Source organism: Loxodonta africana, chromosome 17, assembly GCF_030014295.1.
Source record: "Loxodonta africana isolate mLoxAfr1 chromosome 17, mLoxAfr1.hap2, whole genome shotgun sequence".
Taxonomy (NCBI): Eukaryota; Metazoa; Chordata; class Mammalia; order Proboscidea; family Elephantidae; genus Loxodonta; species Loxodonta africana.
In genome coordinates, this window is record NC_087358.1 from 61,688,584 (window position 1) to 61,701,645 (window position 13,062).

The 13,062-nt window shown below is 41.0% G+C and overlaps 1 protein-coding gene across 2 annotated transcripts in view; it reads right to left on the reverse strand.

Moving 5' to 3' along the window:
- Positions 1 to 13,062, reverse strand: part of EPSTI1 (epithelial stromal interaction 1) — a 128,070-nt gene that overhangs the window by 56,177 nt on the left and 58,831 nt on the right. For both annotated transcript variants that reach the window (XM_023551256.2, XM_023551257.2), the window contains exon 7: positions 1,722 to 1,815. In XM_023551256.2, the coding sequence (XP_023407024.2) occupies positions 1,722 to 1,815 (94 nt within the window). The remainder of the gene's footprint in view (positions 1 to 1,721; positions 1,816 to 13,062) is intronic.

Consider the following 13,062-nt stretch of genomic DNA (forward strand, 5'->3'; position numbering starts at 1 on the left):
GGAGCGTGTGACTAATGCACTAATCAATCCACAGAAAACACAGCTCAGGGAGCCTTTGCTTATGCTTTGGATGACAACATTAAAGTTCAGGATCATCTTGTTAAATTGAAGGAACGAGCCAAAATAAATTGAGCAAGCACACACAGTACTGCCAGGTGTTTCAAATCATACAGAGTCAGGAAGATCCCAGACAGAAAGCAGGACCACCCTGGCCACTTTTCTCATGAACCCAGTTGGTAAAACTATCCAACTCCTGTTCTCCTTCCCCTTCTCATGGCCACAAGGAAATCTGGGTAGATGTCAAGGACTGTCATCTACACGTGATTTGCCTCCACTATCTACAGCTTCTAACGCTTTCCCCAGAGCCCTGCCGTGAGTGGGGAGAGATGATGGACTTCACCAGCCACAACTGGTGGTGCCCACACTGATCAAACTAAATTTTGGAACACTATGTTAGAAGCTTGCAAAGGAATTAAAACTGAAGGTTTGTAAACAATAGTATATAATGGCCTTTTCCCAAGGAGTGTCATAATGTCTTCCTGATTTAAAAACAAAAACATAGTACTAAAGAGAAAGGGGCAAGGGAAAGAAGATGGGATTTTTCTAACAACTTAATATTCACTATCTTCTCAAACTCTGGAAAAGCTAAGACTTAAGAAAAATTAAACCTATCCTTTCCTTCACTACAACCCATTCCCAAAATCATCCTTGATTACCTTTACTTTCTTGACTCCAGTGAGCCAGCCAAGGACAGTGGTGGTTCAGTGGTAGGATCCTTGCCTTCCATGAAGGAGACCCAGGATCAATTCCCAGCCAAAGTGCCTTATGCACAGCCACCACCCATCCCTAAATGGAGGCTTGTATGTTGCTATGATGGTGAACAGCTTTCAGCAGAGCTTCCAGATTAGGAAGAAATGTCTGCTGATCTACTTCCAAAATTCAGTCAATGAAAACCGTATGGATCACAGTGATCCAATCTCCAGTCAATCATGGGGATGGTGCAGGACTAGGCGGCATTTTGTTCCTCTGAACACGGAACCTGCACACAACCTGACACTTAGGTAGGTGTTTCTAACTTAGGTAGGTAAGGCCATGATGCTTTCCAATTCTGATATGCTCTATACTCACATTTCTTTGTAAATATTGATTTTCTCCTTTACTTAACAGTCCTTCAAGGCAGAAACTATATGCAACTCAATACAACTTATGTAGACATAAAAATTGGATGGATGGATGGAGGGATGGAGGGATGGATGGAGGGATGGATGGAGGGATGGATGGATGGATGGATGGATGAAGGGATGACGAGCAAGGTTAAGGAGCTTTTCAGAAGTCGGTTCAGGTGCCCATAACGTAGGTAACATGTACAACCACTGTTTTGTAGCTGAGACAATATTTGAGGTCAAAGCTTCCTATCAGGTCATCTGCCTTCATTCCAGCACTGTACTCTATACAGGTCACTCTATGACCTTATCTTCATTCACTAAACACGTTATTTAAAAGATGCCCAACTAAGCTTCTGTTAATGGTGGTGGGATGGTTTGGAAAAGGATAGAGGAAATGGTTGCACAACAGGATGAGGGTAATCAATTCACTGAATTTTATATGTAAAAATTGGTGAATTGGCAAATATTTTGTTATATATGTTTTTACCACAATTAAATTAAAAAAAAAAAAAAGAAAAAGATTCCAGACAGCACCCTGCATGGCATTCTACTTACCCATGCTGAGGATTGTGGGTCACGAAGAGCAGTCTGGCAGGTGCTTCTGTTTGGCGATCCCATGTCCAGTCGGCTCAAGAATTCAGCAGTTTTGCTACCAGGAACACAAATAGGTGTTAGTGTTTTCATAAGAAATTTACATAGTATCATCGTGTATTGTGCCTTTGGACACCAGCCTAGGCTTTTCTTGGGTGATGACTAAGAGTGTCCTATGCAGAACAAAAGGTTAGGTTAAGAACATTGTATAGCAGAAAATCAACCCAAAATGCTATTATTGCAGGAATGCATTCCTGAGGAACATTAGGTTTGAAAAATATAAAACTAGGTGTGTGATATGTGAACCTGTGACTGCCTTTTCTCCACTTTGTGCTGTTGATACGGAGATAAACGCTCTGTTAGATTCCACAGTCTAGGGCCCTAATTTCCTCTCTGAATATTTAAAGCTTGACACTCAGACTTCACTATGGAGCTGTGGAACATTAACCCACAACATCTCAGCCCGCATCTGCCTTACGCTAGGCCCCATTTCACTTTCTAGGAGTATTTCTTCCTCCTGGTTACTTCATCTCCCACGTGCCCTTGACTAATAGACTCTCTGGTCCAATAACTCTTACCCATTTATGGATCATGGGCCCTTTGAGGCTTCTGAGAGCAGAAACGGAGCCTATTTCTTCAGATACACACACACCTTTGTATTTGATTTAAGGGAAGCCACGAACCTCCTTCCATGGTGAATAAGCACTGCTGGTTCTAGTCTGCATTTCTGACTTGTGCTTTTAGCTCTGAAAGGCTGACCTAGAACTAGCCTCAGTTTCAATAAAAGTTCTTTGTTTTTCCCTTAAAAACCCAAACCACCACCCTACTTTCTCCTCTCACCTATGTCAAGCATGTTGGCTGCCATCGAGTCGATTTTGACTCATAGCGGCCCCACATGACAGTGAAACTGCTCCATAAGGTTTCCCTGGCTGCAGTCTTCATAGAACCAGATCATCAGTTCTATCTCCTGCAGCGCCTCCAGGTGGATCAGACCTGCCAACTTTTCGGTCAGAAGCTGAGCACTTAACCATTTGCCCGACCAGGCCTCCTTATGTCAAACAAACAACACTGGAATTGTTTACTAGTCCTCGCTTCAATGACACTCCTAGTCTGCTTACTCATTTCTGCTTCTTTTGTCTGTTTTTCATGCCATTTGTGGAATTCTACCCCTTTATTCCGGTTGCATAACCAAATACCTTCTCAAGGCTTGATTTATGCTGCCCCAGACTTTCGCAGCCCGTTCCCCATCTGCCTCCTTCCTTCTTCTACCTCTCTTATATTTTTGGCTTAATGTTAAGATGCAGTTAATCAAGTACTTTATTTAGGACATGGGCATCAAAAGAAACACAAATGTTCTGATAAGAACAAATAAATGGCATCCAGTTTAAAAAAAAAAGCATCAAAACAAAGAATTAGACATTAATCAGAGAATGCCAACATCACTTCAGATAGTTACTTAGGCAGAAGGTAGAACATGACATGTGAACAAGGTTAGCAGCTCAAGCTGGGAAGGGAAGAGCTAAAAGTTAAGCTACATACATGACCCTGGGAAACAGGAGGCTTCGGCAGCTGAGACAAGCATGCATTCCATTTGTCTAGGATTGCTTATCTAGCCTGGAATAGACAAGGAGACAAATGAAGTTGCAGAGCCTGGACACTGTCCCACTGTCTGGGGCTTTATGAAGTCATCACTCAAAAGCGTAAAAAGAAGAGAGTTGCCATAAGTTTGGATGAGATTTCTGAATATCCTTAGCTGAGTGCAGACCATGGGAGAATGAGATGAGAAAGAAACACCGTGATAAGCAAGGAACTTCAGGCCAAGTTCCCGAAGTAACTCCCACAGTGTGTGCTGACTAACAGCTGCCTACCTGCCAATACCAAGTCCAAAGATGGCTGAGCAGCTAACCGCCAGCCATGGCCTTTGTGTCAAGTATCACTGCCTCACCCATGCCGTAAGATTAAAGCATAGAGACTGAGCTACGGGACGGCTATGGGAATACAAGTAGAGGCCTGTGAAGAATGAAGATTTCTCCCAAGTGATTAACTGTTGTGAATTAAACTGTATACCCCCAAAGTATATGTTGAAATATAAAAAAAATATATGTACCTATAAATAGGTCCCTGGGAGGTGCAAATGGTTTGTGCTCGGCTGCTAACCAAAGCGTTGGCAGTTCGAAGTCACCCAGCAGCGTCACATTAGAAAGGCCTGGAAATCTGTTTCCTTAAAGATTATAGCCGAAAAAATCCTATGGAGCAGTTCTACTCTGTAACACGTTGGGTCACCATGAGTTGGAATCAACTTGATGCCAATGCCTTTGGGTTTGCTACCTATAAATATGACCCTGTTTGGAAGTAGTGGTCTTTTGTTGTTAGCGAGGTCATGCAGAGCTGGGTCAGTCGAATTCTTACCCACTGTACCACCAGGGCAGTGACTTAGATGAGTTGGGGGGGGGCAGGGGGGATTATATAGTGCTTAAGCCATTATAGGAAACCCTGGTGGTGCAATGGTTAAGAACTATGGCTGTTAACCAAAAGGTCAGCAGTTCAAATCCACCAGGCACTCCCTGGAAACTCTACAGGGTCAGTTCTACTCTGCCCTATAGGGTCACTATGAGTCAGAATCAACTTGATGGCAACGGGTTTGGTTTGGTGGTTTAGTTAAGCTATTATATATTTTGGGGTCTATTTATTACAGCAATTAGACTACTCCGAATAATACAACATAAAGAGATATCTACAAGAGAATCATTTCTCAAACTTGGTGATCAATTCTAAAAGTAGATAAGAAGAAGCCAAGAAGAGATGAGAAAAAATGGGAAAAAGAATTCTCAAGGATTCTTAAACATTTCAAAACCTTAGGTATTGGGGGGAAGTTGGGGGAGAGCCTAGTCATGCTTGAATTGTCTTCTTTGTCAGGTCTAAAAGTATAAAAATTAGTACTAACCCATCCCAATACAAGGAGCCTTAGTGGTGCAGTGCTTAAAGCTCTCGGATGGTAACCAAAAGCTTGGCAGTTTGAACCCACCAGCCACTCCGTGGGAGAAACATGTGGCAGTCTGATTTTGTAAAGATTTACAGCCTGGGAAACCCTATGGGGCAGTTCTGCTCTGTCCTGTAGGGGTACTGTGAGTCAGAATTGACTCTATGGCAGTGATTTTGTTTTGGTATCCCAATACCATTAGACTCCCGTCTAGTTGGAGGAAGGGTGGGGTTCTGGAGGACAAGCTGCATTGCGAGAAGGAAGGAAGGAAAGGAATATCCTATATTATATATTAACAAAAATCTGTTCATGGAGATTATCAATTAAAAAAAAGGTGGCTCTTTGGAAAAAACAAAAAATATGGGCAAGGCCACAGGTGGTGAAGTGTGTATCTGTTGGTTCATTTGAATAGTCTAGAATTGCAAAAGTTAAATTTTTGTAAAATTTTTGCAAAAGTTAACAAACAAAAACCTCAGAATCGTAGGAGCTTGAGAGCTAGCTGTCTGCCACCCATCACACCAGGGCTACAAGGTGCTGAACACGCTTCTCTACCTGGTCAACTACAACCTCCACTTTTAAACCATGACAAGACTCATGAGAACATTCTAATGAAAATATTAAACCACTGTCTTAGTTATCTAGTGCTGCTATAACAGAAATATCAACAGTGGTTGGCTTTAACAAACAGAAATTTATTTTCTCACAGTTTAGGAGACTAGAAGTTCGAATCCAGGGTGCCAGCTCTAGGGGAAGGCTTTCTCTGTCAGCTCTGGGCGAAGGTCCTTGTCTCTTTGAGCTTCTGCTCCTGGCAAATCTTCATGTGGCTTGGCGTCTCTCTTCCCCTGTCTCTCTTTTTGCTCACTTGTTTAATCTTTTTTATATCTCAAAATAGATTGACTAAAAATACACCCTATACTTAATCCTGTTTTATTAGCATAACAAAGATGACCCATTCCCAAATGGGATTATAACCACAGACATAGAAGTTAGGATTTAAAAACACATATTTTGGGGGAACATAATTCAATTAATAATAACTACCAATTTTAAAGCTAGTTGGCCATAATTGGGGCGGGGGGAGTAACCTCACTAAAAAATAGCAGTTACAAATCTCTCCTTGGTACTTTTTGTCTTGCTGGGAGTGTACGGGGCAGGTTTACTTCCTCTCACCTGCTTCTATCTGAGAGAAATTGGCCAGACCAAGAGAAACAAGAGCTTAGACTCCGGGATATACAACAAATGCCACCCAGGTCAATGTGGGGAGACCAGAGAGGGGAGACTGTGGGGACTGTGACAAACCAGGGAGTGATCTGCAGCCGCCACTCAGCTCCAGGGCATCGCTGCCCTGCAGAGACACACGCCGATATGGCCAGATGTCCCAGTTTGTACAGGTATAACCAAAGTGCCAAACATCTTCAGTGTGAAACAGCAATTCATTCTTGATTGGACATACTGTGGGCCAACTCCATTAGAGCCAAACAATACCTCTGCAGGTCAAATGTGGCTCAAAGGCCACCAGATTGTGACCAGCTGATTTCGTTTCTACCCACTGAGGTTCGTGCTACTCTTAACTATATGTCCATTGGCTAAAAGGAGAAAGAAGGTGTATTTGTACTGTATTTTACATTTGTACCAAACACTAAAATAAATAAATAAAGTGTATTAATTCACTTATAATTTTTAACTATATAAATGTTTGTGTTAATACATGAAAAAAATGAAAAAAAAATTTTTTCATTTTTTATATGAAAAGCATCTTATAAATAAGATGAAAAGACAACCCAGAAAACAGCTATGGGTTAACAGAAGAAAAACATAAAAGGATTAGTGTGAAGACTGTATAAAGAAATCTAACAAATCAATTAGAAAAACAACCAACCCAATAGAAAAATGGGCAAACTGTAGAAACATGCACTTCCCAGGGGAAGAAACCCAATTAACAATAATAATAAAAAGAATATCAGCAACAGTAATAATAGCTAGGATGTATATAGTGCTTAGTAGGTGTCAGGTTCTGTTGTAAGCACTTTACATATATTAACTTCACAATAACCTTGTGAGGGTACTATTATCATCTACAATTTATAGAAGCAACTTGTTCAAGGTCACACATCTAGTAAGGGTCAAAACTAGGACTCAGCCTCAGGCAGCCCCAGAGTCCACACTCTTGCCACCACACTGACTACCTCTCACGAGCAATATCCATGTGAAAAGATATTCAATCTCACTAGTAACTCAAACTGAAAAAAAAAAAAAAAAAAACCCATTGCCATGGAGTCAATTTCAACTCATAGTGACACTATAGGACAGAGTAGAACTGCCCCACAGAGTTTCCACGGAGGGGCTGGTGGATTTGAACTGCTGACCTTTTTGGTTAGCAGCCAAGCTCTCAACCACTGTGTCACCGGGGCTCCTAGTAATTAAAAAAAAAAAAAAAAAAGGGACATGCAAAGTAGAGCAAGATACGATTTCACACATTTCACAGCAAGAATGACAAAAAAAAAATTAGTAATAAGTATGATAACCTTGCCGTGTGCCAGGGAGGGTGTCTGGCAGAACTAGTCCTCTTACAAATTGCTGATGGGAAGGTGAATTGGTCTTCGGACTTTTGACAGCAATTAGACAATACCTGGTAGAGCTGACTATGGGCCTAACCTAGGGAAATTCTTGCATAGGTGCCCAAGGAGATCTGAACAATGATATTCAAACCAGCACCAGTGGCAAGAGTCTCAGAGAAAGACATAAAGAAGACAGAGGGAGGAAGGGAAGGAGTTAGATCTATATTATGAATCAACGTGATTAAATCTCAAGAACAATACCCAGTAGGGGAGGGGGCTAGGGAACAAGTTGTAAAACCAAACCAAACCTCAGAATCGACTCTATGGTCAACAGCTAAGTTGTAAAAAGTACGGTACAAAACCCACAAATATTATATGATTTCATTTAAATGAAATACCTAGAATCAGTTTAATGGGTGGCATGGAGGGGGAAAGGGGAAATCACTGTGTAAGAAACAATAAGTTTCTGTGTATGGTGATGGAAAGTTTGGCAACGGAAGTGGTGATGGATGCACAACATAACTGATGTAATTGGTGTCACTGAATTCTACACATGAAAGATGCTGAATTGGCAAATGTGTTATCTTTATTTTTACAATAATAAAAAAGAAATCTAAAATAAAGAGGAAAAAGTATGGTACAATGATATAAATATCTAAATGATACTAAACAACAGCATGTACTTTTTGTGGATTTGTACGTATATAGTAAAATGAAAAAACATGCCTGGTGATAAAGAAGAGAAGCAGCCCCAGATATCCAGGAACTGATCTGATGCCCATACTTTGACCTCAATGTTTTTATGAACTGATCTGAGGCTTACAGCTAAGCCATGTTGTCCTCCTGTTGGACATATACAGCCTTGGAGAATATTCACCTTCACACAAGGCCACCTTGCAACCCACATATTACCAAGCATCCCCCTCTTGCACTAAATGAATGACAACTTCTTTATTAATTGCAGCATTCATCTGTCCTCCCTATAGACAAGATCTGTCAAGTCCCCTAATCACAGAATTGCCCCCGCATTCTGACAGCACCCAATCCAGAACAATACCCTACTTCCTTAGACCCTTCTCAAAAATTATCCAACCCAAACTGAAATCCAGTCAATGATAGGCTCTTTCTAACACTCCTTTACTAAGATACCCCATGATTCCCTACGGTGTGTGTTTTCCTTAGCTGCAATGAGGAATAAACCCCACTTGTTCATCTGTAAGTATGTTCCTCTTGGTCTTTGGCTGTAGGGCATTGATGAATGTCACATATTAGGACTTGGGTGCTAATAGGGAAGGAGAAGCGAGGGGGTGGAAGGGTAGCACTTTAGCTGTCTCTGTAATATTTATTTATTTATTTTTAATAACCAAATGCCACAAAATCTTAAGGTCCCTGGGTGGCACAAACGGTTTGTGATAAGGTTGCTAATGCAAGGTTGGAAGTTCGAACACACTCAGCTGCTCCAAGGAAGAAAGGCCTGTTGAACTGCTTACGTAAAGATTACAGCCAAGAAAAGCCTGTGGAGCAGTTCTATCCTGCAACATATGAGGTTGCAATGAGTGGGAATGGATTTGTGGAAACGGGTTTAAACAAAATCTTAACAGTGTAACTTTGGCAGTCAATACATATTTTCGGTACACTTGAAATGTTTCTCAAGTACAAAGAGAAAAAGCACATGCTCTGGTGGTATACCCCCAAGGGTCTGTCAATTTGTTGTACTCTGGGGGCTTGCGTGTTACTGTGATGCTGGGAGCTATGCCACCGATATTCAGATACCAGCAGGGTCACCCATGGAGGACAGGTTTCAGCTGAGCTTCCAGACTAAGACAGGCTAGGAAGAAGGACCTGGCAGTCTACTTCTGAAAAGCATTAGCCAGTGAAAACCTTATGAATAGCAGCAGAACATTGTCTGATATAGTGCTGGAAGATGAGCCCCCCAGGCTGGAAGGCACTCAAAAGATGACTGGGGAAGAGCTGCCACCTCAAAGTAGAGTCAACCTTAATGACATGGATGGAGTAAAGCTTTTGGGACCTTCATTCACTGATGTAGCACGACTCAAAATGAGAAGAAACAGCTGCAAACATCCATTAATAATCGGAACCTGGAAGGTAAGAAGTATGAATCTAGGAAAATTGGAAATTGTCAAAAATGAAATGGAACATGTAAACATCAATATCCTGGGCGTTAGTGAGCTGAAATGGACTGGTATTGGCCATTTTGAATCAGACAATCATATAGTCTACTATGCTGGGAATGACAACTTGAAGAGGAATGGTGTTGCATTCATCTTCAAAAAGAACATTTCAAGATGTATCCTGAAGTACAATGCTGTTAGTGATAGAATAATATCCATATGCCTACAAGGAAGACCAGTTAATATGACTATTATTCAAATTTATGCATCAACCACTAGGGCCAAAGATGAAGAAATAGAAGATTTTTATCAGCTGCTGCAGTCTGAAATTGATCGAACATGCAGTCAAGCTGCATTGATAATTACTGGAGATTGGAATACGAAAGTTGGAAACAAAGAAGAAGGATCAGTAGTTGGAAAATATGGCCTTGGTGATAGAAACAATGCTGGAGAGCGAATGATAGAATTTTGCGAGACCAATGACTTCTTCATTGCAAATACCTTCTTTCACCAACATAAATGGCGACTATATATGTGGACCTTGCCAGATGGAACACACAGAAATCAAATTGACTACATCTGTGGAAAAAGACTGTGGAAAAGCTCAATATCATCAGTCAGAACAAGGCCAGGGGCCGACTGTGGAACAGACCATCAATTGCTCATATGCAAGTTCAAGCTGAAACTGAAGAAAATCAGAGCAAGTCCACAAGAGCCAAAATATGACCTTGAGTATATCCCACCTGAATTGAGAGACCACCTCAAGAATAGATTTGACGCACTGAACACTAGTGACTGAAGACCAGACGAGTTGTGGAATTACATCAAGGACATCATCCATGAAGAAAGCAAGAGGTCATTGAAAAGACAGGAAACAAAGAAAAGACCAAGATGGGTATCAGAGGAGACTCTAAAACTTGCTCTCGAAGGTTGAGCAGCTAAAGCAAAAGGAAGAATTGACGAAGTAAAAGAACTAGACAGAAGATTTCAAAAGGTGTCTCGAGAAGACAAAGTAAGTATTATAATGACATGTGCAAAGAGCTGGAGATGGAAAACCAAAAGGGAAGAACACGCTTGGTGTTTCTCAAGCTGAAAGAACTGAAGAAAAAATTCAAGCCTCGAGTTGAAATAACGAAGGATTCTATGGGGAAAATATTAAACGATGCAGGAAGCATCAAAAGAAGATGAAAGAAATACACAGAGTCATTATACCAAAAAGAATTAGTCGATATTCAACCATTTCAAGAGGTGGCATATGATCAAGAACCGATGATACTGAAGGAAGAAGTCCAAGCTGCTCTGAAGGCACTGGTGAGAAACAAGGCTCCAGGAATTGATGGAATATCAATTGAGAGGTTTCAACAAACAGATGCAGCACTGGAGGTGCTCACCCATCTACGCCAAGAAATATGGAAGACAGGTTCCTGGCCAACTGATTGGAAGAGATCCATATTCATGCCTATTCCCAAGAAAGGTGATCCAACCAAATGTGGAAATTATAGAACAATATCATTAATATCACACGCAAGCAAAATTTTGCTGAAGATCATTCAAAAACGGCTGCAGCAGTATGTCGACAGGGAACTGCCAGAAATTCAGGCCGGTTTCAGGAGAGGACATGGAACCAGGGATATCATTGCTGATGTCAGATGGATCCTGGCTGAAAGCAGGGAATACCAGGAGGATGTTTACCTGTGTTTTATTCACTGTGCAAAGGCATTCAACTGTGTGAATCATAACAAATCATGGAAAACACTGGGAAGAATGGGAATTCCAGAACACTTAATTGTGCTCATGAGGAACCTTTATATAGATCAAGAGGCAGCTGTTCAAACAGAACAAGGGGATACTGAGTGGTTTAAAGTCAGGAAAGGTGTGTGTTAGGGTTGTATTCTTTCACCATACCTATTCGATCTGTATGCTGAACAAATAATATGAGAAGCTGGACTATATGAAGAAGAACGGGGCATCAGGATTGGAGGAAGACTCATTAACAACCTGCGTTATGCAAATGACACAACCTTGCTTGCTGAAAATGAAGAGGACTTGAAGCACTTACTAATGAAGATCAAAGACCACACCTTCAGTATGGATTGTATCTCAACATAAAGAAAACAAAAATCCTTACAACTGGACCAATGAGCAACATTATGATAAACAGAGAAAAGATTGAAGTTGTCAAGGTTTTCATTTTACTTGGATCCACACTCAACAGACATGGAAGCAGCAGTCAAGAAATCAACAGACGCATTGCATTGGGTAAATCTGCTGCAAAGGACTTCTTTAAAGCATTGAAGAGCAAAGATGTCACCTTGAGGACTAAGGTGCACCTGACCCAAGCCATGGTATTTTCAATCGCATCATATGCATGTGAAAGCTGGACAATGAATAAGGAAGACCGAAGAAGAACTGACACCTTTGAATTTTGGTGTTGGTGAAGAATACTGAATATACCATGGACTGCCAAAGAACGAACAAATCTGTCTTAGGAGAAGTACAACCAGAATGCTCCTTAAAAGCAAGGATGGCAAAACTGCGTCTTACATATTTTGGACATGTTGTCAGGAGGGATCAGTCCCTGGAGAAGGACATCATGCTTGGCAGAGTACAGGGTCAGCAGAAAAGAGGAAGACCCTCAAGGAGGTGGACTGACACAGTGGCTGCAACGATGAGCTCAAGCATGGCGGCGATTGTGAATATGGCTCAGGACCGGGCAGATTTTCGTTCTGTTGTGCATAGGGTCACTGTGAGTCGGAGCCGACTCAACAGAACATAACAACAACAACAACTGGTGGTGTATACTAGGGACAGGCTTGGTACGTGCCATTCTGGGGTCCACAGAATAGTTCCCAAATGCCAGTAGGTAGACTTGTGTGGGAGTAGCTACATGAGAGTCACCTGTCATATCTTTAAGAAATGACTGGACTCAAGCCTTAGACTTTCTAATCCAAGGTGTCTGGAGTAAGACCCAGGAATCTGTGTTTCTTAAAAGCACCCCTGGTGATTGATTTTGAGAACTACTAAAATACTACAGAGGCATATTTAATATGTGTAATTATCTTAATTATTCATTAACTTATGAATAATTCATGTTATCCAGCACATTTGGAAACAAAACCTCTGTGTGTCTTAGAAATCATCTGTATAAGTACTATCTAATAATACATTCAACCTGTACTATGCAATAGCTTCATGAACCCGAATTTCGCCATCATGGAGTTTAGAAGGTGAGCAAGTAGTCATTCTGACATTCCCACATGCATTCATTCAGGTAACACGTATTTCCAGAGTCTCTGCAATGTGCTTAGCAATACGGGTTATAGGAAAATCTAAGAGGTATTTACTTTGCCTGAGCCAGCTACATATAAGTGGGTGTGAACAGAAGGCATTCGGACAGCTATAAGCATTGAAAGAGCCTACGTTAGTAATAGAGAAAGAAATGTCCTGGGATAAAAATACAAGTCTCATGGCAGGTATCATAAGAAGGAGAGGTATGCAAAAAAGCATAAATATGAAACAGTAATATTTGGGAGAGCTAAATTTTGTACTTAATTATAGTAATCAAATGATCCCATTGTAGTTTAAACATTTCTTTCTCCTCAGTTTAAACAGTCATTAATGCTTTAATTTTTAAT